The sequence below is a fragment of the Myodes glareolus genome, chromosome 7 (assembly GCF_982192425.1).
Source record: "Myodes glareolus chromosome 7, mMyoGla1.1, whole genome shotgun sequence".
Taxonomy (NCBI): domain Eukaryota; kingdom Metazoa; phylum Chordata; class Mammalia; order Rodentia; family Cricetidae; genus Myodes; species Myodes glareolus.
The window spans coordinates 56,485,602-56,512,710 of NC_142032.1; the positions used below are offsets into that span (position 1 = coordinate 56,485,602).

The 27,109-nt window shown below is 46.3% G+C and overlaps 3 protein-coding genes across 7 annotated transcripts in view; 2 read left to right on the forward strand and 1 right to left on the reverse strand.

Annotated features, from left to right (window-relative positions):
• The window catches only part of LOC125415651 (uncharacterized), a 46,348-nt gene extending 37,260 nt beyond the window's left edge, over positions 1 to 9,088 (reverse strand). For 2 of the 4 annotated variants that reach the window (XM_087908211.1, XM_048458040.3), the window contains exons 1-3: positions 6,929 to 9,088; positions 2,421 to 2,536; positions 1,368 to 1,510 (exon numbers count right to left, since the gene is read on the reverse strand). In XM_087908211.1, coding sequence (XP_087764337.1) covers positions 7,433 to 9,043 — 1,611 coding nt within the window. In that variant the 5' untranslated portion in view covers positions 9,044 to 9,088 and the 3' untranslated portion in view covers positions 1,368 to 1,510; positions 2,421 to 2,536; positions 6,929 to 7,432. The remainder of the gene's footprint in view (positions 1 to 1,367; positions 1,511 to 2,420; positions 2,537 to 6,928) is intronic. The other 2 variants (XM_048458034.3, XM_087908212.1) reach the window with 1 other exon arrangement.
• A 367-nt stretch (positions 9,089 to 9,455) lies between these two features.
• Positions 9,456 to 26,616, forward strand: Snx32 (sorting nexin 32). Of its 2 annotated transcripts, XM_048458049.3 has the most exons (13): positions 9,456 to 9,594; positions 22,992 to 23,096; positions 23,330 to 23,440; positions 23,542 to 23,663; positions 23,812 to 23,935; positions 24,073 to 24,177; positions 24,312 to 24,417; positions 24,501 to 24,576; positions 24,774 to 24,813; positions 25,558 to 25,644; positions 25,743 to 25,902; positions 25,980 to 26,065; positions 26,246 to 26,616. In XM_048458049.3, exons 1-13 carry the CDS (start codon positions 9,535 to 9,537, stop codon positions 26,297 to 26,299), a joined length of 1,236 nt encoding a protein of 411 aa, XP_048314006.1. In that variant the 5' UTR covers positions 9,456 to 9,534; the 3' UTR covers positions 26,300 to 26,616. The 2 variants fall into 2 exon arrangements, with proteins under 2 accessions (XP_048314006.1, XP_048314005.1); XM_048458048.3 differs by having other exon boundaries at positions 25,980 to 26,616.
• Positions 17,371 to 18,503, forward strand: LOC125415665 (non-structural maintenance of chromosomes element 3 homolog). The gene has a single exon (XM_048458086.2). It carries the CDS (start codon positions 17,386 to 17,388, stop codon positions 18,403 to 18,405), a length of 1,020 nt encoding a protein of 339 aa, XP_048314043.2. The 5' UTR covers positions 17,371 to 17,385; the 3' UTR covers positions 18,406 to 18,503.
• Positions 26,617 to 27,109: the final 493 nt, after the last annotated feature.

Consider the following 27,109-nt stretch of genomic DNA (forward strand, 5'->3'; position numbering starts at 1 on the left):
GAGCACTCTGGCTGATAAAGGCCCACAGACCCCAGGTAAAGAAGTCAGACAGGTATATATGTTTGCTGCATAGGTCTATTGTGGCTAGATAGTCTCGGTTTTCTAAGAAAACATAGAAACCTAGATTTTACTGTAAATCTCAAAATTTTTAAAAGCTAAATAGTTCCAAAAAATGAGCCCAATATGCCATGCCTGTGGCTTAAAACAGTGTACAGGGGCTTGACTGTGTGCTTTTGGGAGCAGAAGCAGCTCTGGGCCTAAATCTACCAAATGTGCTGCAGCTGCTTTCTCATCCTTCGCCTCTGCTTTCAGTTTTGTTGTTTTGTTTGTTTGCTTGCTTGAGACAAGGTCTCATACAGGTCAGGCTAGACTCAAATCCATTACTATTTAAGGGTGACTTTAAACTCCTGACCACCCTCCCTTCACTCCTAACCTGGGATTACAGGCAGCACCACCACACAGTTCTTACTAAGTGCTTCCCGGGGAGATGACCTGACGTTCCATTGCCTGACAGTGGTAATCCAATCACTGGGGAAGCTACAACGTAGTGAGGAAGAATGCTGATCCCCTTGGTTTCAAACCCAACCTCCAGCACTTACAGTCAGCACAAATAAGCAATGCCACTTAGGCTGAGCACTCTGGCTTCAATGTTTTTGGAGGGGTGATTTGAGACAAAGTTTCTTTGTGTAGCTTTGGAGCCTATCCTGGAACTCAACTTTGTAGACCAGGCTGGCCTCAAACTCATAGAGATCCACCTGCTTCTGCTTCCCAAGTGCTGGGATTAAAGGCGTGTGCCACCACCACCCGGCTTTGAATAGGATTCGTAAGCCTGTCAAACCTCTTTTGTCTTTATTCCCGCCCTTTGCTTCAGTTCATAGCCTTGCCATCTCCACCCTGAACTACTGCAGCTATCCGACATCACACCTGCCCCTCACCTGTGACCACACTCACATAAGCGAAATACAGATCTGATGATGTCACTCTCCCTATAACCTTAGAGAGCAAAGTCTAAAGTCTTTCATCAAGGCTCTTCCCATGCTCATATCTGATTACCCTGGACTTCCTACTTTAGCCTTACCCTATCTATCCTTGCCTTTTCCTGAAAGCCATTTCGTTTCCCATCATGGCCCTCAGCGCACTTCTCTTTCTGTTATAATTTGCCTTCCCTGTCCACTTGTATGGCCCCTGTTCCTTACTCTCCTCTTCTTTCTTTATTACTTTTTTTTCATAGTCTCACTATATAGCCCTGACTAGCTTAGAACTCTCCAAGTAGACCATGTTGGCCTTGAACTCACAGAGATCCACCTGCCTCTGCCTCCTGAGTGCTGGAATTAAAATTTTGCACCACTGCACCTGGCCCTTCTTACCTTTCTAAGTCCAGCTCCAAATAGTCATCTCTGCTACAGAACATTTTCTGATGTCTTACTAACTTGCCTCTGCAGTTGGGTCCACCCAGCCTCTTTAAACCCATCTCATCGTGCCTTAGGATGCACTTGCTGGTACATCTGTCCTAGAGTAAGAAAAAACACAAAAAAACAAGGAGCTGGTCCTATTTTCCCCTACAATTCCAGCCAGCATACAAATATTCATTGCTTGCTGAATGAATTAGGTCATTGAAACAAGAGCCAAAATAATAATGATGATGACAATACTTTCAGAATCCTTTTATAAGAAAAACAGATCTAGCTGGGCATAGTGGTGTACACCTTTAATCCCAGCACTCAAGTGACAGAGACAAGTGGATCTCTGTGAGTTCGAGGCCAGCTTGGTTTACATAGTGAGCTCCAGGATGGCCAGAGCTACATAGTGAGATCTTGTCTTGAAAACAAGCAAACAAAAACAAAAAAAAAAGAAAGAAAGAAAGAAAGAAAAGGAACACTACTGGAAAGATACAAAGACAAAAAAAGGTAACAGGGACACATGAAATCCACTCAGAAGCTCTTAACTGCCAGAAATATGTCCATCTTGGTTAACTTAAGCAGAAAAGGTTAAGTTATTATTATTAATATTAAGTTAGGTTATTAAACACACAAAACCAAGACAGGTGAGATTTGTGTGGGCCTATTATCTCAGCTACTTGGGAATCATGAGTTCAGTGCCAATCTGGGGAACATAGCAAGAACTTTCCAGCTAAAATGGAGGCCTGGGCATAGCAATACACACCCTTAATTCTAGCTTGTTGAAGGCAGAAGCAGGCAGGGCTCTGTTAGTTCAAGGCCAGGCTAGTTGATGTAGTAGTTGCAGGCCAGTCTTAGCTACAGAGTAAGAACTTGTCTCAACAAATAAGCAAATAGACCTCATGGCTAACTAGAAAGCTGGGCACGTCTGCATGTGGAAGGCAGCTGGCACTTGCCATAGAGACTTCACAGGTGTCTGTGGTCTTGGGAGAATGCACCTGACAGCTCGGGAAAAGAACTCACCCAGCCAGAGAAGAGAAAGCTGACGATTGGTCAGAATCTGTATTTCCTGATGTGTATGTAGGTCATTTCCCATACAAAGGCAAATGCTGTCTTGATCTTGTGCCAAGAAGGAGTCTCTGAAAGAGATGACAATACCTCAGCTCAGGGGAATCTTCAAATGATGGTCTCAGGTAGACACAAGTCTAGGGAAGAAAGTAAACACTGCTTTTTACATTTAGGTTCTTTTTAAAAAGTATATATATATATATATATATATATATATATATATATATATATATATATATATATCAATGTTTTATCTGCATGTGTGTCTGTACACCACATGGATGCAGTGCCCAAGGATATCAGAAGAGGGCATCAGAAGTGGAATTTCAGATGGTGGTGAACCACCATGTGGGGACTGAACCTGAACTCCAGTCCCTTGGAAGAACAACTGGTGCTCTTAACAGCTGAGCCCTACCTCCCGCCCGAGTTTATGTTCTTACAGACTTGTCACAGACAGGTGGTGGTGGCACATGCCTTTAATCTCAGCACTGGGGAGGCAGAGGTAGGCAGATCTCTGTGAGTTCGAAGCCGGCCTAGTCTACAATATGAGTTCTAGGCCAGGCTCCAAAGCTACAGAGAAACCCCGTCTCAAAAAAAAAAAAAAAATCCTCTCAAGAAAGAAAAAAAAAAACTTGCCACTGAAGTGATTTTTGCAAGCTTCACTGAATGAAGCTTGCAAAATGGGGAAAGGCTCTTGCTACCCCAGGCAGAGCTTGCTTTGGGAAATGAGGACATCCAGAGCTGAATGTTCCTCTGAGTAGAGTGGAGTAAATGGGGTAGCGGAGTAGTTCCCATCGCAAAGAACTGAGCAAAGGGTTAGATGATAGGGAGCAAGCATAGTGCATGGCTGGTGTGGGAGAATTGTCTGTATTCTGTCAATCATGTATTTTAATAAAACGCTAATTGGCCAGGCAGGAAGTATAGGTGGGTCAACCAGACAGGAAGTAGAGGTGATGCAATGAGAACAGAATTCTGGGAAGCAGGAAGCTTCCTCTGCCACTCCTGCGCAGACCACCGAAGAGGCAGCATGTAACTTGCCCAGCTGAAAAAGGTACCAAGCCATATGGCTAACGTAAATAAGGATAATGGGGTAATATGTGTCATAAGAACTAATAAGTAGCCTGACCTAATGGGCCAATCAGCTTTATAATCTTATGGAGTCCTGTGTGTGATTTTCATTGGGAGTTGCCGGTTGTGGGGTACCGGGTGGGACAGAAACCCCAACAAGCCGGCCCTCATGTTATACATGGCCTATACCATAACAAGTCAGAAAATGCTATCAGTATCGTTCATCAGCAACAAGATCTTATGACCAAAGAAAGGCAGGCATGGCCATGCACACTTGTAATCCCAGCATATAGAAAACTGAGACATGGCCGGGGGGTGATGGCACATGCCTTTAATCCTAGCACTCGGGAGGCAGAAGCAGGCGGATCTCTGTGAGTCTGAGGCCAGCTAGTTCTAGGACAGGCTCTAAAACTACAGAGAAACCCTGTCTCAAAAAACTCAAAAAGAAAAAAGAAAAGGAAAAAAGAAAACTGAGACAAGATCAAAAGGTTGAGGTCAGCTAGGGCTACATAACAAGTTCAAGACCAGCCTAGAGTATAGAGCGAGATCCTGCCTCAAAATAATAATAATAATAGAGTGATGGAGGAATGACTCGTAGTTGGGAGCACTAGTTGAGTGTTGGAGAGATGACTCAGGGGTTAGGAGCACTAGTTGGAGTGCTGGAGGGATGACCTGGTGGTTAGGAGCACTTGTTGGTTTTGCAGAGAACTTGGCTCTCAACCATCTGTAACTCTGGTTCCAAAGGGTTCAACACTCTCTCCCTGGGCACTGTGGGCACAGCACCCATGTGCTGCACATACATACACACAAGTAAAAGCTCATACACGTGGAAATAAATCTCTTTACATTTTTCAAATGAATGCATAAAAAGATCCCATTCAGAGGGATCTTTGTCATCAGAAGCTTATCTTTATGACTCCACCCGTCCCACCACCTCACTTTATTGTCCAACTATGGGATCAGAGTTCTCAGAAAATGGAGGAAAGAGCAACTAATTAGCTTCGGATGAAGGGAAAGGCAGAAATATCAGGGACAGAGAGCAGAAAACAGGCCATATCCATAGAATGCTGTGCAACAGGATAAAAATAGGTCTGGTGTCCCAGGAGCCATGCTAGAGAAAAACAAAGTGCATCCTCAAGTTGCTGAGTTTATTTCCTGTGCCCAGACAAAGTTCGGGTTAAGACATGGAACACACACCTGCAAGCTCCACAGAGCCAAGAGACAGTCTGAGAAGAAGGGAAATTATTGCAAAGATTTATCCCTTGATGTTAGATGGTACTGAAATGGGTAAAGTCAACAAATGTCACAGCCTGATTCCATGAATACATGCTTAATATATACTATGTGCTAGGACTAGGGCAGCCCCCAAAGACACACAGACACATATGTCTGTTCTCTAGCTTACATGCTGGAGGGGAAAGACCAATAATTAACAACTACTACAGGCATGATGTGGTTTGTAATTCTAACACTCAGGAGGCTAAATCAGGAAGATTGGGAGTTTGAGACAGGCTGAGCATAGTAAGATGAGAGAGAGAGAGAGACAGAAAGAGAGACAGAGAGAGGGAGGAGGAGGAAAAGACTGGCACAAATAGTCACTTTCTCTGGAAGCTATCAGATGATGCAACTGACCAAATTAAGGAGAGGAGGGATGGGGAAATTATCTTAGGGTTAACCGTGTGCACAAAAATATAGCAAAGAGCTTAAAAAATCTTTTGGAGTCTTGTGGGAAAACCTAGGCAAGAATCTATACTCAGGAAACTTAAGGGAAAGGCATAAGGCAGCCAAGCGTAGAGGCTCACGTCTGTAATCCCAGCTGGGGCAGGAGTAATGCTGGTGTTTGAGGCCAGCCTGGGCTGCATTGTGAATTTTAGACTGAGGCACAGACTGAGACCTTGTCAAAGCATATATGAAGGCTGGAGATGTATCAGGGTTGGCAGAGTGCTTGCCTAACATGAACAAAGCCCCAGGTTCCATCCTCAGCACCACATAAGATGAATGTGGTGGCTCACACCTGCAATCTCAGCGCTCCGGAGGCGGAGGGAGGGAGATCAGAAATTCAGGGTCATTGTTGATCACAAATTGAGTTCCAGCCTGGACTACATCTACACACACACACACACACACACACACACACACGTGCACACACTCACACCACCACCAATAACAACAATGACAAAAGACATGAGGCTATCATATGCTTATAACACAATATGCAGTTTATATTTGGAAACTGTGCTTTTAAAAAATAACCAGAGGAGAAATGGAGGTGAAAAAAAAGTTTGAGAGACAGGGTCTCTCTGTGTAGTTCTGGCTGTCCTAGAACTCACTCTGTAGACCAGGCTGGCCTAGAACTAAAAGATCTGCCTCCTGAGTTCTGGGATTAAAGGTATGCACCACCATGCTAGGCTTGGTGGAAGATTCTTCCTCTCCTATCCACTCTCCTACCTCCACTGTCAGGACATAAGCATTTGTCTTGATAATGGAGTCTTCTATTTTCTAATGTGTCTTCGTCTGTGCACCATATCTGTGCTTGGTGCCTGAGGAGGTGGTGAGCCTCCATGTGGGTGCTGGGAATAGAACCAGGTTTTTTGCAAGAACACTAAGTGCCCTTACCCACTAAGCCAACTCTCCAGCTCAATAACAGAGTCTTGACAATAGATACTTGAGGCCTTTTCTGTTCCTTGAGAAGAGGGTAGATTATGGATAAGATATAAAAGGCTTAAATCAAGTGGAACAAACCTGTATTACCAACATTCAGAAGGGTTGAGAGTTTGATGTCAGCCTGAGCTAAAAGGAATCCACTGTTTCAAAAAAGAAATAAATATCCTGGTACTTGGAAGGCAAAGACAGGTAGATCTTTGTATTTGAAAGGCCAGCCTGGATAGCCTAGTCTACATATAGTTCCAGGGGTACATATCTAGACCAACACACACACACACACACACACACACACACACACACACCAAATAATAATAATAATAATCACGTGATCAGATAAATAACTAAAAGTGAAAGATTGGCTGGGCAGTGGTGGTACATGTCTTCAATACCAGCACTCGGGAGGCAAAGGCAGGCAAATCTCTGTAGTTTGAGGTCAGCCTGGTATACAGAGCGAGTTCCAGGACAGTCAGGGCTACACAGAGAAACCCTGTCTTGAAAAACGAGGAAAAAAGAAAAAGTGAATGGAGACAATTCAGGTGCAAATAGAATTCACCTTCACACTGAATATGTGCAGTTCAAATCAGACGTGAGGGTGAAGCGAACCTGTGAAATGGGATTAGTTACTGGTGAGGATGAGTCTGGTTCCGATACATAGGGCTCTTGTAAGAGGACTGACTGTCAGAACAGATGGGGAAACTGGCTGCACAGACTGTAGAAAAGTATCAACAAACCTAGTCACCGGTCCACCGTTTCATTCGACCACTCCTCTTCCCGTTTCATTCCTGCTGGAGCCCCTCAGTTTTTGGTGTCAGCTTCAGACACCTCACCTGTTGGCTGCTTCTCCCACAACCCTCAGTGGCCACCCTTTGCCCTGCAATGATCTGTTCTTTCTGACATTCTCCTTCATCTCACACCCCGGCCATGTACATGTCTGACAAAATCCAGTCCGCCCTAGACTCAAACAGTTCTTCAAGAACATAGCGGCCAGTTTCCTTCTTCTTAGCATTCATTACCAAATATCTTTCTCCTTAAAATGATCCCAACTCCCTCTTTTCCACTCTTCACTCTGTTGATACTGGCTTGGCCTCGTGCCCAGTAACTCTCCTCCAGTCCCAAGCTCCTTTTAGGTCCGGAATGCTCACTCATATTTACCCTTCGGGGCCAACAGAGCTTGGCCTTGCTCTAGCTTCTCTTTGACTTTCAATTCTTCTCCAATCTCCTTTGTCTTCAATTCTTCATCCACCTGATTCCACGGAGCCTTCTCTAATTTTGTCTTTCTCTTCCATAGGAACAGATTCATGGGCGGTATCTTCCCCATTGTCCAAGACAAAACTGTCAATCTCCCCTGCTTTTTCCGCTCCTTCTTGTTCATCTCTGCCTTCCAGACTTTCGGAAATTTGCAAGTCCTGACTCATCTTTTCCACTGCACTTTCATCACCAGTAATATTTATCACTCTTTCTGTGTCCTCTTCGGTTGTACTTCCCAGTCTTGAATGCTCTTCCAGTTCCATCTCATCAGACTGTGCTTCCTCAGTATTTGACTCCAGTTTATCTCCAGTGGATTTCAGGTTCTTATCACCAGTCCTCGGCTTCTCTCCTTCACTGGAACTTGATTTCTCTCTATTCAATCTCAGCTTCTCATCACTTGACTGCGCCTTCTCTTTGGAGGATCCCCGCCTCTCTCCACTGTCGGATGCCTTCTCTCGGATGGACCCCCGTTTCTCTCCACTGTCGGATGCCTTTTTTCTGATGGACCCCCGTTTCTCTCCACTGTCTGATACCTTCTCTCTGATGGAACTTCGCTTCTCTCCACTATCCGACACCTTCTCTCTGATGGAACCCCGCTTCTCTTCACTGTTGGATACCTTTTTTCTGATGGACCCCCGTTTCTCTCCACTGTCCGACGCCTTCTCTCTGATGGACCCCCGTTTCTCTCCACTGTCCGACGCCTTCTCTCTGATGGACCCCCGTTTCTCGCCACTGTCCGACACCTTCTTTCTGATGGACCCCCGCTTCTCGCCACTGTCAGACACCTCTCTGATGGAACCCCGCTTCTCGCCACTGTCTGACAACTTCTCTCTGATAGACCCCCGTTTCTCGCCACTGTCCGACAACTTCTCTCTGACGGACCCCCGTTTCTCTCTACTGTCCATTTTCTCTACAACAGACCGCTTCTCTCCCCTGCCCACCACCTTCTCTCCCGTGGACACCCGTTTCTCTCTCTTGTACACCAAGTTCTCTCCACTGGACTCCACTTCCTCATTCTGCCTAAGTTGATCCCCTCTGGATCTCAAGTCCCCTCCACTGGTTCTCAATTTGTCCTTAGACTTCAATCTTTCTTCAGACTCTGCTGTCATCTCTGCACTCTCAGATACAGCTCCAGCTTTGGGTCTGTCCTCCTGCCGTCCCCAAATCTCTGGGATATCATCCAACCTTGCTGGAGCCTGTGACGTCCTTTCTACACTGTTCAAGAGCTTCGTGTCCACCTTCTCCTGATGCAGGCCCGATCTCTCTTTCGAAATCTTCTTCCCCACGACTTCCAGCTTCCAGTTCTCAGATTCCAACTTTGGGTCCCACACTTTAGACTTTTGCAGGTTTCTGTCCAAGAGTTCCACTCTCTTCCCAATCACGATGAGTCCATTCCAGGGGGTCCACACCTTCTCTTTCTCTCGCACTTGCGCCTTTTTGCAGTACGGCTCGGGTTGCGATCGCCTGTGGACGTGGGCCTTGCTCCAGGCGCCCCGGGCCCGGGCCTTACTACGGCCCCGCGGCCTCCTAAACTGCTTACCCCGTACTTTCGGGTCCGGGTGTGGCAACTTGAATGAAACCTCTTTCTCCACAGACATTGCCGCCTGCCTTAGGCCCTAGCCCCCCTGACTCACTCGGGTTCCCCATTCCCCCGCTACCCAACCCTCCCTCCCACCCTCACCCCCTTCCGGACTCCCCGCCCCGCCCACCGCCTGGTGGCGCCAAGATGCTCTAGTGCGCATGTGCAACTGCGCGCGCCAGATGGAAGGAGACCCGGCCTCGAACTGCCGAGTTTGTAGGGTCCCCCCAACCCCCGCGGGACCGACACGTGACCCCTATCATCCCCGCCTCGTGCTCGGGCCTATCCTGGACCGGCTCTCTGGTGCCCCTTAAAAGCTGGCACAGGATCGACAGGCCTCCCAGCCAATAGCAGCTCGCGTGGCTGACCTAGTGCCCAGTCAGAAGCAGGCTAGAGGAACCACCCAGAGAGGTGGCGGCGTGTGTCAATATCAGCTGATAGGATCCCTACAGGGTCCCCTCATCCAAGCTCTTGGAACGCGCAGGCCGTGACCAGCTGTAGGATTCTTGTATGTCCCAGCTGAGGAGCACTATGGAGGAGCTTCATCAGGAGGCTGGGAAAGAGAGCAAGGTAAAGGAAAGAAGCAAACCCCTTCCTACTCCACCTCTCTCCATCATAACTTACCAAGCAGGGAGCGAGACCTGAGCAAGAGAATGCAGCTCTTCTATGGCCCCTGCAGAGGAGCCGGTTGAGGATAACAAAGATAACCAGGGTTTGACCTCAGCCTGCATGGATGGAATTGATGGGGAGAACAAGGCAGTGTGCGAGTGACTGTGAGGGAGAAGGAATGCTGTCGGGTTTACAGGCTCACCTGTGTGTTTGTGTTCCTATAGTTAGGAAAGCATCCATTCATTCTTCATCTTTTCCTCATTCACTTCATTCAATAGTTATTGAAGATCTTTACTGTCTTGGGACTTGCAGAAATACACACTTGAGGTAGGAGTTGAAGGCGCTGGCGAGCTGTGGCAGAGGTAAGGATGGAACCTCTGTGGTCCATTCTGGAAGTCACACTTCCCTCAAGCAGCCACCAAGTAAAGTAGATTTGAGTAGAGATAGACATCAAGAAGGAAGCCAGGGACTAGGGAGCTAGGCTGCCTGAGTTTGAAGAGGGGAGGAGTGGGGAGAGTGAGGGATGGTCTGACTTGGGATGGTCAGAGAATCCAAGAAGTTGAGAGTGGGATTCAAGTGGAATCTGGAGAAATAAGAGGGACTGAACCTGCTCACATATGTTCATATTAGAAAGTATGTATAAGTAACCAGGCAAGGTGATGCACACCTTTAATCCTGGAATTCCAGAGGCAGAGGCAGGAAGTGAGTTCAAGGCCAACCTGGTCCACGTGGAGAGTTCTAGGTCAGCCAGGGCTATGTAGGGAGATCTTGTCTCAAACGCAGAAGAATATATATTATTTTATACATATATAACGTTATTTATACACACATTCTTTTATACATATGTGTTATTTTATACACATATATTATTTTATGCATATATACATATTGTTATTGTATGCACATTTATTATTTTTATACATATATGCACTTGGAATATGTTTATAAAGTGATTAGAAGCCAGGTGTAATCCCAGCACTTGTGAGGGTGAGGCAGGAGGATTACTACCAGTTTGAGGCCTGCCTAAGCTACAATGTGAGACTCTGCCTTGAATATATAAATTTATTTCATTATTAGAATAATACCTAGCGTATTATAAGGCCAGACATAGTGTTGCTGATTTGTGCTGTTGGGGTTGCTGTTGTTGCTATTATCTTACGGGTTACTATATGTCCTGAGAGTGCGCCGAACCATTACACTGATGAGTGCAGCCCAGATGTAGGGGCCATCTTCTGAAAGTCCTCTAGGTTAGATCCAGTCTTCACAAAGTACATCTTTCAAATGTAGATGCAGACTGGAGAGATGGTGCAGTGGTTAAGAGCTCTTGCTGCCCTTGCAAAGGATCTGAATTTGGTTCCCAGCACCTACATCAGGAGGCTCCCAACTGCCTGTTACTCCAGCTCTAAAACCGTCTTCTGGCCTCCTTGGGTACTTGCAGGCAAATGTGCATACTCATGGACACACACATGCACATAAATTTTTAAGGTTTAAATGTAGAGACATTAAAAGGAACATTAAAGAACTTGGAAAGTGCGACTTAGTGGTACATTGCTTGCCTAGCAAGGTCCCCAGTTTGATCCTTAAAACTTCAAAAATTATCAGTAATAATAAATACAAGCAAAAGTATAGTGGGGAGGAAGTGTAAAAATAGAAGATATTTGATTAATCTTATTAAAGACAAGGAAAATAAATAATAAAAAGGTAAAAGTTGGGCGGTAGTGGCACACACCTTTAATCCCAGCACCTGGGAGGCAGAGGCAGGTGGAGTTCAAGGCCAGCCTGGTCTACAGAGCCTAGCTTCAGGACAGGTCTCTCTCTGAGTGAAGCATCTTAGACTGATCAACTATCCTGATTCGCAAGGTCTTCTTCTGTAGGCTGCTCTGGAACTCACTATGAGATCCAGGCTGGCCTCAGCTCAGGGGCAATCCTCCTACCTCTGTTTTCTGAGCACTGGGATTTCAGATACATACTGCTGTTTCTCACCTGTGTGTGAGAGTGTGTCTTATATGTGTTCATATGGAAACCAAGTGTGCAAACAGGGTGCACTGTTCTCCCTTCTGCCTTACCCTTAGAGCGGTCTCTCGCTGGACCTGGAGCTAAACTGGCAGTCAGTAAGCCCAAGCAGTTTTTGTGTCTCCACTTCCTGCTGTAACATGGTTCTTTACTACAACCTAGATCTGTAGCAGGCTTTCTCTTGGGCCACCAACCAGCACCCAACTCATTACATGGAGATCAGTCAGTTGCCTTAGGCAGGCAAGGAGAAACAGCAACACATCATTACTTACATTGTTAAACAAATGCAGCATACACAAATTTAGCACATCTTTGCCTAGTTAAAGTGAAATTCCCCAACATGGATCTCTACATAGGTGCTGGATCTGAACTCAGATCTTCATGCTTGGGCAGCAAACACTCTCCCCCAGTAAGTCATCTCTCCAGTCATACCTACTGTCTTCCTTATGTCTGCTGGATCATCACTGGGAGTCTTTCTTTTTTTTTTAATTTCTGATAGTGATTAGTATTCTCCCTCTTCCCTTTCTCCTCTTGTCTTCCATATTTTCTCTTTCTTTCTCACCCTGCTAGGATTTTATCTAGTGTATTAATATTTCTTTAAATTTATATTTTTTGGGGGGTCTGGAGAAATGACTCCTCTGTAATGGTCTGTCCTGTCTCTTTAATAGACAAGCCCTACCCATTCCCTTCCCAGTCTGCCAAGGCAGGTGGAATTTCCTTCTGCTTCCAGTCTGAGTCCATCTCTCTCCCAAAGAGGTAGCTGCTGCTGTGGCTCCTATCCCCCTCTTCTCTCTCTCTCTCTCTCTCTCTCTCTCTGCTTCTCTTCCTCTCCCCTTTCCCTTCTATAACCCACTAAATAAATGTCCAACCTCACTCTGCATGGTGTGCCTATCCATCTAGGTCTCTCACCCACCACGTGGCTCCCTGCCTGAGATCCTCTGCCCCATGTGGGTCGTGGGCCACTCAGTGAACAGCGCCATTTTACTTAAACCATAACATCCTCTTCCAAAGGACACAAGTTCCATTCCCAGCACCCACAAGGCAGCTTATAATTACCTGTGACTCTAGTTCCAGGGGATCTGACACTCTCCCACAGACATACATGCAGACAAAATGCCAATGAACATAAAATAAAAATATATTTAAAGTTTTAAAACCACATTATTTGTTTTCCTCATTTTATGTTTATTTTTAAATTTTTCTTATGTTTATTATCTTTTTATTATTGTGTATGTATCTGGGCATCAGATAGTCCCTTCTGACCTTCACAGGCACCAGACACACACAAGGTTTACAGACATGCATACAGGCAAAACACTCATACACATAAAATAAAATAATAGTTTATATATGTGATATATATAAAGAAAAATGTCTTAGCTTATTTTAAAGTAGAGAAAGTCATTTTGTAGTTTTTTAAAATATTTTATTTATTTATTATGTATACAGTATTCTGCATGTATGCTTACACGCCAGAAAGTGCACCAGATCTCGTTACAGATGGTTGTGAGCCACCATGTGGTGGCTGGGAATCAAACTCAGGACCTCTGGAAGAGCAGCAAGTTCTCCTAATTGAGTATTTTTGAGATAGGGTTTCCTTATATAATTCTGTTTTTCTCATACTTTGGTAATTCTTTTTACTTCTGCCTCCTAAATGCTGGAATTACATATCTGACCCACCATACCCAGCTGAAATGCTTGGCTCTTAATTGAAATGTTTAGGACATTTACAGTTTTTGAAATTACCCATATAGTAGATTAAAAACTTACCATCTTACTTTGTATTTTTTCTTGGTCCCATATTTTTGCTTGCTATGTGTGTTCAAATGTGTATTAGTTGTGCACATGAAGGTCTGAGGTTAATGTCTCTTTTTTGAAAATATTTGCTTTTATTTCATTATTTCATCTCTATGATTGTTTTCCCATATGTATGTCTGTGTCCCATGTGCAGTCAGTGCTGGGGGAAGTCAGAATTCCCTGGAACTGGAGTTATAGACAGTCATTAACCATAGTGTGGTTGCTGGGAATTGAATCTGGATCTTCTAGAAGGGTAGCCAAATGCCCTTAACTGCTGAGCCATCTCTCTGGCCCATATTGATGTCTCTTAGTTGATCCCTAAGTTTGCCTTTTGAGCTAGCCTGGCTAGCCGGCTTGCTCTGGATATCCCGTCTCTCCCGGTCATAGCTAGGGTTATAAATGGTATACCATGCCTACCTGGCTCTTTTGAGTTCTGGGAAGCCCTGCCCTCTGCTTATAGAGCAGGCACTTTACCTGTATCCTAGCCTCCCACCTGTTTTGTGTTTTTTAAGATCTTAAAAATTACTTCTAGGGGGCTGAAGAGGTGGCTCAGTGGTTAAGAGCATTGTCTGCTCTTCCAAAGGTCCTGAGTTCAATTCCCGGCAACCACATTGTGGCTCACAACCATCTGTAATGAGGTCTGGTGCCCTCTTTTGGCCTGCAGTCATACACAGAATATTGTATACATAATAAATAAATATTTTTAAAAAATTACTTTTAACTTTATGTAGGTGTGTGTGTCTGCATGTAGTGTGTGTAGGTGTGTGTGTCTGCATGTGGTGTGTGTAGGTGTATGTGTCTGCATGTGGCATGTGTAGGTGTGTGTGTCTGCATGTGGTGTGTGTAGGTGTGTGTGTGTTTGTGTGTCTGCATGTGGTGTGTGTAGGTGTGTGTCTCTATGTGGTGTGTGTAGGTGTGTATCTGCATGTGGTGTGTGTGTCTGCATGTGGTATGACACTGTGAGTGCAGGGGTCCTCAGGGACCAAAGGTATCAGGTCCCCTGAAGCTGGAGTTACAAAGGGTTATAAGCCACTGATGTGGATGCTGGGAACCGTACTTATTCTTATGAAGAACAGCAAGTTACTCTTTATGCTGAACCAGCTCTTCAGCCTCTGCTTGTCTTTCTCAGAATGTAGCCCAGACTCATTGTGTAGCCCAGGTTACCTTGAATTCTCCATCATCCTCCTTTCTCAGCCTACTAATTGCTGGGATTTCATACCTCTACGTTATGCTTAATGTATCTCACTTCTCCTTTTTAACTTTGTTATAAAGATTTATTTTCATTATTTATGTGAATGTCTCCATGTATGTCTGTCTGTCTGAGTATATGTACATGTGTGCATAAAAGTGCTGTGCAGTCCAGACGTTCAAGCTGGCTTTGAACTCACCGAGTTCTGCCTGCCTTTGATTAAAAATAACTAAATAAATAACTGAAGTATGGACCATCATTTCTGCCATACAAATGTTTTTAATCTTTTGCTTGTTTTAATTTTTTTGTTTTTGTTTTTTGATTTTAGAGACAGAATTTCTTTGTGTAGTCTTGACTGTCCCAGAACTTGTTCTGTAGGCCAGGCTGACTTTGAACTCACAGAAATCTGCTTGCCTCAGTTTTCCCAGTGCTGGGGTTAAAGGCATGCACCACCACCACCTGACTTTAAGTTTTTATTTTATGCTTATGGGTATTTTGTCTGTATGTGTTGTTTGTGTACAATATTCGTGCTTTGTGCCCATGGAGGCCAGAAGATTGCATCAGAACTGGAGTTACAGACAGTTGTGAGCAGTTGTGAACTGCCATGTTGATGTTGGGTTCTCTAGAAAAGCAGCCAATGCTCTTAACCATTGAGCCATCTCTCCAGCCCCACAATTAGTTTAAAAAACAGAAGGAGAGCCAGGCAGTGGTGGCACACGCCTTTAATCCCAGCACTGAAGAGGCAGAGGTAGGCGATCTCTGTGAGTTCGAGGCCAGCCTGGTCTACAAGAGCTAGTTCCAGGACAAGCTCCAAATCTACAGAGAAACCCTGTCTTGAAAACTAAAATAAAGAAAAACAAACAAAATTTTTTTTAAAAAAAGTAGAACTGAAAGATAGCAACAGCTACACAGCACGAATGTCCCTGTGCCATCGGCCTGTACCTCGAAGAATGATGGTTCCAGTGGGATTGTTTTTATTGTTTCGTTTTGTTTTTATTTTTTGGTTTTTCAATACAGGGTTTCTCTGTGCAGCAATGGCTGTCCTGGAATTCACTCTGGGGACCAGGCCGACCTTGAACTCTCAGAGATCCACCTGCCTCTGCCTCCCCAATGCTGTGATTAAAGACATGCGCCACCACTGCCCGGCTTGTTTTAAATTTTAAATGTTAAGGTTCATTTTCAATATAATGTGTGTATGTGTCTGCGTGTGGATCCGGTGTCCTCTGAGACCAGAGACATGAAAACCTTAGCACTGGAGTTACAGTAAGTGACTATGGGCACTGAGAACTGAGTCTGCTGGAAGATATAGCGTTGGGGGAGAGATTGGAGATACTCCACCCCCCAGCAAAGCAGGGGCTTCTTCCCTGACCCTGGATTAGGCACAAACTACACTCAAACACCTTTTTTCTACAGAGAGATCCTTTATTAAGAATGGAGAAAAAGTTAAAATGGTTGCTTTCTGGCTCAGGCCCCAAAACAGCAGCAAATGGCCTTGCAGGTATAATATTTAAGAAGCGAGAAAGGGGAGGTCTGTGTTTGGGTTAGGATGTGGATGCAGTGGTATATTTTGATTGACTATGTTAATTAGGTGAACCAAAGGGGACTTTAGATTGCTGGACTTTAACATTTTTGTTTTGCTTTGTTTTGTTTTATTTTTTCAAGACAGGGTTTCTCTGTGTAACAGCCCTGACTGTCCTGGAACTCACTCTGTAGACCAGGCTGGCCTCAAACTCACAGAGATTCACCTGCCTCTGCCTCCCGAGTGCAATTAAAAGCGTGGGCCACCACCACCACCAAACTGGACTTCAATACTTTAATAGCAAGACTTTGGTCATCAACCTCAAAAGGAGGAGTAACCAGATAAAGGAACGGACCTTGGGGGTTAGCTTTAGGAATGTAATCTCATGGTTTTTAGCTAGACAGAGGGAATGGGGGCAGGGCAAGGCCTGGTAGAGTCGTGCTCGCCACACTTGAGCTGGGCAGAGCCCCTTCAGAGACAGAGACACCTGCCATGGGAGATGTGTGAAGATCAGAGGACAACCTTGGGGATTCTGTCCCCCACCCCATGGGTTCCAGTTCCAGAAAGCAAACTCAGGTCCCCAGGCTTTATGCAACAAGTGTTTTTACCCACTGAACCAGTCTAAATTACATATATTGGCAGAATGTGGCCAACACTTGGCAGATGCAGGCATGCTGAAGAGTATGAGGCTGTCGTCAGCTACATAGGGCATTGTCTCTAAAGAACAAAAGCAAAAACTGACGTATATTTTATCACCCTTCCCAAACTGTCAAAAACATTGAGGGAAAGAGAGAAGAGTTTGACCGATGGTTCATGCCAGTAAACCCAGCCACTCCAGATGGTTAGACAGACAGGGCAGCCAGTTGGCTCAGACTGCCAAGCCTGCTGACCTGAGTTCAAGCCCCCAAACCACTTGGTGGAAGGCAGGAATTGATTCCTTCCAAGTTGTCCTCTGACTGCCACACGTTGCCCCCATAAATAAACAGGTGATTGTAAATTTTTAAAATAGTTTTTAAACCAAAAACTAACAGAAAACTAAGTCTTAACGATAGCTGCTTGCTAGCCTGTGCAGGACCTTGGGTCCATCCGCCGCAGCATTGCAAGAGAAAGGAGAAAGATATACCAGGACGCAAACCGTAAAATATGTTCAAGTTAAATTAATGTGTCAGGATGGTAGTTCTTTAGCAAGGCAGTATTCTAGGAATGTAAGATGCTCGGCATTTGAAACCAGTCAATGAGATCCAGCACAAATCCAACCAGGAATCTTGGTTTGTCGTCGCGCACACCCCCCATGCCGCCGCCCCTGCCCCCTACCCCTCGCGAGCGCCCGGTACAAACGACCCCCAATCGCCCGGTGCTGCCAGTTACAAAAGCATCTCTTCGCCGCCTGGTCATGTTACAAAAGCCGAGGAGCAGGAGCTGCCCTAGTGCCCAGCCCGGGAGCGGCAGCGACCGTGATCTGGGTGCCTCTGGAGAGGTCCCGAGTGGGCCCGGACGCCCCGATGCCTCGCAGGGCAGTGCAGGCGCCTTGTCGCCGAGTTCCCGCCCGGCCCAGGCCACTCCCGCCCCGGAACTCCGGACCCAGAAGCAGCTGGAGTTGAAGGTGGCAGAGCTGGTGCAGTTCTTGCTGATTAAGGACCAGCGGAAGATCCCCATCAAGCGGACCGGTATCCTGAAGCACGTCATCCGTGACTACAAGGACATCTTCCCAGACCTGCTCAAGCTGGCTGCCGAGCGTCTCCACTATGTGTTCGGGTACAAACTGGTAGAACTCGAACCCAAGAGCAACGCCTACATCCTCATTAACACCCTGGAGCCGGTGGAGGAGGATGCTGAGATGAGAGGCGACCAGGGAACGCCCACCACCGGCCTCCTGATGATTATTTTAGGGCTCATCTTTATGAATGGCCACAGCATCCCGGAAACCGAAGTCTGGGATTTTCTTCGTCGTTTGGGGGTGTATCCCACCAAGAAGCATTCCGTTTTTGGAGATCCGAAGAAACTCATTACTGAAGACTTCGTGAGACAGCGTTACCTGGAGTCCCGACGGATACCCCACACAGATCCCGTGGACTGTGAGCTCCAGTGGGGTCCACGAGCAAATCTGGAAACCAGCAAGATGAAAGTTCTTAAATTTGTGGCCAAAGTCCACAATCAAGATCCCAAGAACTGGCCCACGCAGTACTGTGAGGCTTTGGCAGACGAGCAGAGCAGGGTCAGACCGGAACCCAGTGGTACAGTCCCGGCTTCCTGAAATAAGTACTTGGGATTCTCAAGTTCAAGGCGGAAGAATAAGAAATATGGGGATGGGAGAAGCATATTTCCACAATAATTAAAGTGTATTACCTTTAAGATGTGTTTCGGTTTATTTTTTCTTTTAGAATTGATATAATTCTATGATACTGTACCTGTGCTGGGCCGTGGTGGTGGTGCTTGCCTTTAATCCCAGAACTTGGGAGGCAGAGGCAGGCGGATCTCTGAGGTAGAGGCTCATCTTGGTTTATAGAGAATTCCAAGACAGCTAGTGCTTCACTGAGAAACCAGAGAGAGAGAGAGAGAGAGAAAGAGAGTAAGAGTAAGAGAGAGAGAGACATTATTTTTCATTTACAGATATTATGGTGTGTGTGAATGCTTATGTTTGCCATGGACGTGTAGCGGTCAGAGGACAGTTTATAGGAACTTGTTCTCACCTTCCATAGTGGGGGATATGAGGATCTGATCAGGCTTGGTGGCAAGCACCCAGAGCCATTAAGCCATGTCACCTGCTGATGTTTGGGTTTTCTGTTTTCAGGCTGGAATTCACTCTGTAGACCAGGGTAGCCTCCAATTTAGAGATTTGCCAGTCTCTGCCAAAGGAGTACTGGGATCAAAGGTGTATGTTACCACCACCTGGCATGGGTTTGTTGGGGTTTTTTTATTGTTATTTTTAAACAGGGTCTCATGTAACCCAGGTTGATTTCAAACTCCTGATCTTCCCCTCCTGAAAGCTGCAGAGTCAGGCATGGTGGTCACACACCTGTAATCCCAGCACTCTGGAGGCAATGGTAGGAAAATTAACTAGAGTTGGAAGCTAGCCTGGGCTTCATAACACTACCCTGTCTCACAAAACAAAAAAAAAATTTATTTCTAAATTCTATGTCTCTGTGTGGGTATATATATGTATATGAATTCAGGTATCCACAAAGACCAGAAGAGGGTGTTGGGCCCCCTAGAGCTGGAGTTAGACAATTATTGGCTGCCTAACATGGGTGGTAGAACCCCAGTTCTCTTTATTTTTAATTTTATTTAATGTGTGTATGGGTTTCTTTTTTTAAAGATTTATTTATTTATTATGTATACAGTGTTCGGCCTGCAGGAATGCCTGCAGGCCAGAAGAAAACACCAACTCTTATTGCAGATGGTTGTGAGCCACCATGTGGTTGCTGGCGATTGAACTTAGGACCTCTGGAAGAGCAGTCAGTGCTCTTAACCTCTGAGCCATCTCTCTAGCCCATGTGTGGGTGTGTGTTTTGTCTGCATGTATGTCTGTGCAGTGTTTACATCTGGTGCAGAAGACATAGATAGGATTTCCTGGGACTGGAGTTACAGATGGTTGTAAACTGCCAGATGGGTGCTAGGGATTGAACCCCAGAGCAGTAGTGTTCTTAACTGCTGTCATCTCATGAGCCCCAAAATAAAAAATTTAAAACAGAATAACATGCACATAACTATCCTGAGAAAGGGAGAGAAATTTGATAAAAATCAGCCTCATCTAAGGATATGTATGATAAAAGGTAGATAAATATACCTGTTTGGTTTTTGTTTTTTAAAAATCTGTTGCATGTGCATATATGTATACATGTGAGTGTCATAGCATGTATCAGCTGTCAGAGGACAACTTTGTAGTCATTTCTTTCCTTCTCCCTTTACATGGTTTTCTTGAGCTTTCAAAACAAATGCTACAGCTTCCAGAATTGGCGCTGATTTTGTTTTCTGAGACAGTTTCTCTTTGGAGCCTGTCCTGGAATTCGCTCTGTAGACCAGGCTGGCCTCGAACTCACAGAGATCCACCTGCCTCTGCCTCCCAAGTGCAGGATTAAAGACATGTGCCACCACTACATTTTTATTTATTTATTTGGGAGAAGGGAGTACCATGACAAGGGTTTTAGTCAGGGTTTCTATTGCTGTGAAGAGACACCATCACCATGGCAACTCTTTTTTTTTTCTCAAAGTTTATTAAAATACAAAAGTCTCCATTTCTATCCCTCCTCCCAACCCCCTCCCACTCCCCACCATGGCAACTCTTATAAAGGAAAACATTTAATTGGGCCAGCTTACAGTTTCACAGGTTTAGTCTATTATCATTATGGTGGGACATGGCTGCATGCAGATGAACATGGTGCTGGAGAAGGAGCTGAGAATTGAGAAGGAGCTTAGCAACAGGAAGTGGTCTGAGACACTGGACATAATTTGAACAAAGACCTCAAAACCCGTCCCCACAGTGACACACTGCCACGTGCAAGGCCAACCCACTCCAATGCCATACCTCCTATTAGTGTGTCTTAATTAGGGTTTCTATTACTATGAAAAAAGGCAAGTTGGGGAGGAGAGGGTTTATTTTATTAGGCTTATACTTCAGCATTGCCGTTCATCACTGAAGGAAGCTGGGACAGGAACTCACACAGGGTAGGATCCTGGAAGCAGGAGCTATTGCAGAGACCATGGAGCAGTCTACTTACAGACCTGCTTCCCATGGCTTGCTCAACCCACCTTCTTATAGAACCCAGCTGCCCAAGGATGGGTCCACCCACAATGGGCTCGACCTTCCAGAACTGATCACTAAATTTAAAATTTGCCTTACAGCCGGATCTCAAGGAGGCATTTCCTCAGCTGAGGCTCCTTCCTATATGACCCTAGCTTGTGCCAAGTTGACACACACAGAACCACCCAGCACATAGTGCCATACCCTTGGGGGTTATTTTCTCTTAAATCACCACAGGTATGTGGAGGTCAGAGGAAAACTTGAGGGAGTCAATTCTTGCTGTCTACTGTGTGATTCCTGGAGATGACATTGGAGTCATCATGCTTGGCAGCAGGTGGCATCCCAGTTGAGCCGTCTCAACAACCCTCCAGTCTCTCCTTCCTTTTTGTTTTTTCTTTTAGTGTTGTTCTTGTTTTTCGAGACAGGGTTTCTCTGTAGCTTTTGGAGCCCATCCTGGAACTCACTCTGTAGACGAGGGGCTGACTTCGAATTTACAGATCTCTTTTCCTTGAACTCACTACATAGTCAGATCTGGCCTTGAATTCTGTCTACAGTCTCTTAAAGTTATTATGGGCTTGACCTCTTGATCTTCCTGCCTACACCTCCCAAGTGCTGGTGTGCTTTGCCACACCCAACTGGAAAGTCATTGTTTATGATTGGAAACAACCAAGGGTTTCCTTTATCACCGTGCCTATCTCTTCTCTTAAACACTGTAGTCTAGGACTAGTAAGTCAGGAACAGGAACAAAGACTGGAAAGGAAAGAGTAAAGCTTTTTAAGTTATAGGATTATATCAGTAGTAAATCTAGAAGAGCCTAAAAACTAATGACGCATTTAGCAAGGTATTGTAATTATTTATAAAAATAAGTAGAGCTGGGTGTAGCAGCACATGTCTTTAATTCCAGCACTGGGATTTAATTCCAGCAGAGGCAGATGGATCTCTGTGAGTTTGAAGTCAGCCTGGTCTACATAGAGTTCCAGGCAGGCAATGGGTAACAGAGACTCTCTTTCAAAAATAAGTAAGTATATAACCAAAACAAAATAACTAGGACTGGAATTTAGATCAGTGGTAGAACACTTGCTTTGCCAGATTGAGGCATGAGTCCATGCCCAGTACCACAAGAAATAATGAGAACAGTAGTAGTAATAGTGATAATCGATACTATGGGAAGCTAGGCACAGTGGCTCATTGCTTGTAATCCTAATACTGAGGCCAAGATAGAAGAATTGTTAGGCGTTAAAGACCAGCTTGATCTATGTATCGAGTTCCAGGCCAGTCAGGGCTACATAGTAAGATGCTGCCTTTAAAAACACCTAAATAAATAAATAGTAATAATAAAAATCCAAATCCCTGGTAAGAGCATAATATGTTGTTGAGTGGGTAACAAAAGTTAAGCCCCATGTACTACTGCATGCTGGTAACTCTGCTAACACAACCAAGGCAGAGACTGGCACTTACCTGTTGGCCTTGCTCTTGGTCTCCCACGGTTGTAACTCCACTCCTGTTTTCTTTTGCTTGGGAAAGGATCTTACTCTGTAGTCCCGGCCTGACTGAAACTCAGTACTTTATCTAATGCCAGGCTGGCCTTAAATTTACAGCAATCCTCCTGTCTCAGTTTCCCAAATACTGTGATTATAGGCATGAGACACCAAGCCAGGCTTATGAAGGCTTTTTTTTTAGTCTTTTTTTTTTCTTTTTTAGATTTTTTTTTTTTTTTTTTTTTTTTTTTTTTTTTTTTAGTTTTTTGAGATAGCATTTCTCTGTGTAGCCCTGACTGTCCTGGAACTCACTCTGTAGACCAGGCTAGTCTCAAACTCAGAGATCTATCTGCCTCTGCCTCCCAAGTGCTGGGATTAAAGGCATGCACCACCACCACGCACAAAGGCATTTAAAAGCCCATGCAGGTTCTATAAAGAAGCAGTTCTCGTATCTAAGTGAGGACTTAGGATCCTCCAAAGAGAACAATGAAAGCATTCTGCCTGCCCCTGAGGATGGAGCTGGGGAAGTGTTTGGTTAGTAGTGGTACCACTCTGAGCAGGGTCTCCAGAGAGGTAGGACAAAGTGTCTTCACTTAGCCACTTTGCCCCCTCACCCCACAGCCTTCCTCCATGCCGGTGGATCTGCAGGGAGAGAGCTCCTTACAGGTGGAGATTTCTGATGCAGTGAGTGAGCGGGACAAGGTGAAGTTCACTGTTCAAACCAAGGTATGGTGGCCTGTTGGCCAGGAGATGGGCAGATGGCCTGGGATGGGAGGCAGAATCAGTGAAGCTTCCCGCCCTGAGCTTTGATTGCCTTTGGCTGAGGCCCCACCTTCCTGAATGAAATCACAGGTTTCAAATGGGATGCAGGATGGGAATGCTAAAAGTGGCTGCTTAGCAGGTTTGGTGAGGGCAGGTTTGGGGGAGATGAGGTCTTATGCATGTCTCTGGGCTTCCAGAGTGGCCTCCCTCACTTTGCCCAGCCTGAGTTCTCAGTGGTTCGCCAGCACGAGGAATTCATCTGGCTACATGACACCTATGTGGAAAATGAGGAGTACGCCGGCCTTATCGTGAGGAGGGGCCGGGCTGGGCTGCGAGGGGCAGGCTGGGAACATGGGTTAGGACTCAGGCTGTGATGGCCTCCTTGGCAATCCATCCCTCCTTTGAGCAGATTCCCCCAGCCCCTCCCAGGCCAGACTTCGAGGCTTCAAGGGAAAAGCTGCAGAAGTTGGGTGAGGGCGACAGCTCCATTACCCGGGAAGAGTTTGCCAAGATGAAGCAGGAGCTAGAAGCGTGAGTGTCCAAACCCCAGCCCCGCCCTAGAGCTCCAGGGTTTCTTCCCTGACTATGACAGATGTCCATAGAGCCTGACCTCTAGCCCCAGGTCTGCTGAGGAAGAAGGGGCACTATGATAATGGGAGCTCACTGTGGTTGTCTACAGGGAGTACTTGGCCATCTTTAAGAAGACTGTTGCAATGCATGAAGTCTTCCTGCAGCGCCTGGCAGCCCATCCCACCCTGCGGCAGGATCACAACTTCTCTGTCTTCTTGGAATACAGCCAGGATGTGAGTTGAGGATGCTGGGATCTGAGACCAGGGTTGGGGAACCAGGCCTGAGAATGTCTCCGTTTGCTCCATGTGGGTGGCATTTGACCATGGTAGAAGGTCCAATGCCCCACCCTAGCATCTCACCCTCTTCTTAGCTGAGTGTTCGAGAGAAGAACAGAAAGGAGGTCTTGGGAGGGTTCCTGAGGAGCATTGTCAGATCTACAGACGAGGTCCTCATCACTGGCATATCGGGGCTCAAGGTGACCCTCTGGCTGTGGGAGGGAAGCCACTGGTTGGGCCTGCTGTGGGCTGCCAGGAAATGGTGGCACACTGGGTGTTGGTACCACCATGCTCCTGCTGAGTGGGTAAGAAGTGTTCTCTTTCCATCCTGTAGGAGGTAGATGACTTCTTTGAGCACGAGAGGACCTTCCTAGTAGAATATCATACCCGAATTCGAGACACCTGCCACAGGGCCGACCGTGTCATGCACTCCCACAAGTGTATGAGGGGTTGAGGGGCTCTCACCGTGGGTGGGGCTTGACATGTAGATTTAGGGGCTCAGATTGGGATTGTTCTCCAACAGGTCTGGCAGACGACTATATACCTCTGTCTGCTGCATTGAGCAGTCTTGGAACCCGAGAAGTCAGCCAGCTGAAGAGGTAAGGACTCATTTCCCTGTCCTCTCCTATGCCTGCAATACTGTGTGTACCCAAGAGGGTGTGCACTCTATAGAAACCAGGCTGGGGGAGGGGCTGTGCAGAAGCTTCTGAAGGGGTTAGGGGAGAAAAGATTCCAAGGAGGGTTTGAGGGCAGAGAGGCCTTGAGCTGCCCCAGATCCCTGCCTTCCACCTCCCAGGAGCTTCCTGAAGCTGGCAGAGCTCTTTGAACGACTGAGGGTAAGTACTGTCTTCTACACTCAGGGTCTTCTGTAGAGAGCCTTGTGTGATGGGTGAGCTTAGTGACTCCCACTCTAGAAATGGAATTACAAAGAAATGGAATGGAGCCAGGCCATGGTGGTGTGCGCCTTCAATTTCAGCACTTGGGAGGCAGCAGCATGCAGATATCTGTGAGTTCAGGCCAGCCTGATCTACAGACCTAGTTCTAGGACAGCCAGGGCTACAAAGAAACCCTGTCTCAAAAAAAACAAAACAAAAACCAAAATTAATGAAGACATGCAAAAAGCATGCCATTCTGAGTGAGTGTATGAGATGGGTGGGGGTGGGAGCGGGAGAAGGGCATGGGGGGTGTACCACACCTCTGGGAGACTGCCTTGAGCCACCAACATCCTGTTGAGATACATAACTCCCAAACAAGTCCATGGAGTATACCAATCTCTCTGAAATGTGTGTTTAAGGACCTGCAGGGACCTTGTCCACTCAAGCCTATACCCAAGATACAAAGCCCTTAGCTTGTCCTTTGGGTTTTTTATGATCCGGTCATGGCCACCCTACTCTGCTTTGCCTATGTAACCTACTGAGTCTGTGGTTCACTAGGCTTGCACACATGCACACACTTCCCTGGCCTGCCTGCTGAAACTCAGAACCTGATCTACAGTTCTATCCTGGAAATGTAGAGGAAGGGCCTCCAGCCCTTTAGTTCCTTTTTCAAGTCCCCTTCCCAGTCTCATCTTCCTGACACAGAAACTGGAAGGTCGGGTAGCCTCTGATGAGGACCTGAAGCTGTCTGACATGCTGAGATACTACATGCGAGACTCACAAGCAGCCAAGGTGAGAGGTGGCCCAAGGTACTCTCAGGGATGGAGGCCATGTGGGGAGGGCAGGCAGCAGAATCCATGGCAACAGTCATCTTGTGCTGATGACCTTAGGACCTGCTGTACAGGCGGCTTCGGGCACTGGCTGACTACGAGAACGCTAACAAAGCGCTGGACAAAGCTCGTACAAGGAACCGGGAAGTGCGACCAGCGGAGAGCCACCAACAGCTGTGTTGCCAGCGCTTTGAGCGCCTCTCTGACTCTGCCAAGCAGGGTGAGCTCTGAAGCCTGGCATGGTCCCAGTGAGAATCCACCCTGACTGACTGTCCTTACTTTTTCACTCTTCCCCAGAGCTCATGGACTTCAAGTCCCGCCGCGTCTCCTCTTTCCGTAAGAATCTCATTGAGTTGGCAGAGCTGGAGCTCAAGCATGCCAAGGTAAGCACTCATGGGCCCTCTCTGAGCTCTTGTGCTGCTCCCATCTTCCCAGTGTAGTCAGGCCCTCTCCTGGGGCCAGTATTTCTCTTTTCATTGGGTACTAGGAAGGGGGCCTGCAGGCTAAGCAGTGGATACAACAGTACTAGCCCTCAGAGAACTCTAAGGGCTTTTCTTCTGCAGGCCAGCACCCTGCTTCTCCGAAACACCCTTGTTGCCCTTAAGGGAGAGCCTTAGTGAAATCAGATGCTCCTCTGAAACCTTCAGTGACAACGTCCTCACCTCCTACCCTCTCCCCATAGAGAAGCCCCTCTCTCTACCAAAGCTGTCACTAGCCACATGCCCACAGTGGAACCCATTTTTCCTTGCCCGAACCCAGGCCCAAAGGTGGTTGCCCCCCCAGCCCCACCTGGGCAGGGCAACATGGGGGACACACTTGGCCACAGGTAAGCGGTTTCCAGGGACCCTAGCCCTCCCCTTAGCAGGCTGAGTCAAGTTCTCCAACCCATCCCACTTCTGGCTTTTGAATTCCAAATAAAGAACCTGGTTTTATAGCCAGGGGTCTGCTGGTCTTTACTTTGCAGTCACCACACACTCGGGACTCAGAGGCAGTCCTGCAGCACCACAGCTCTTTATCAAATGACAGCAGGCTTATACTTTTGGGGTTTGTATCATTCTTAGCTCTACCATAGAACACAATTCCCAATCTGTTGGTTGCTCTATGCTCAAAGGCGGAGTGCTCAGCTACTATGTATGCATCAGGCCCTTGGTCAATGACCAGCACTGCAGAAAAACAAAGCTACAAAGCTACTGTCCGGTAGACTTCCTTTGTCTGTCTTAACTTACACAAAACAGAAGGCTTAATGGTCTTCCTGAGAAATCAGCGAACATGTAGCATAAAACCTCAATAAAGGGGAAAAAAATGGCCCCTTCTTGCATCATTCCCAGATTTGAATGAGGCTAAGGAAAGAACCTTTAGCTAATTGGGGAAGACTTAAACTCAGACTACTATACTACCCTAGTTGACCTGCCACAGGGCAGTTTCCT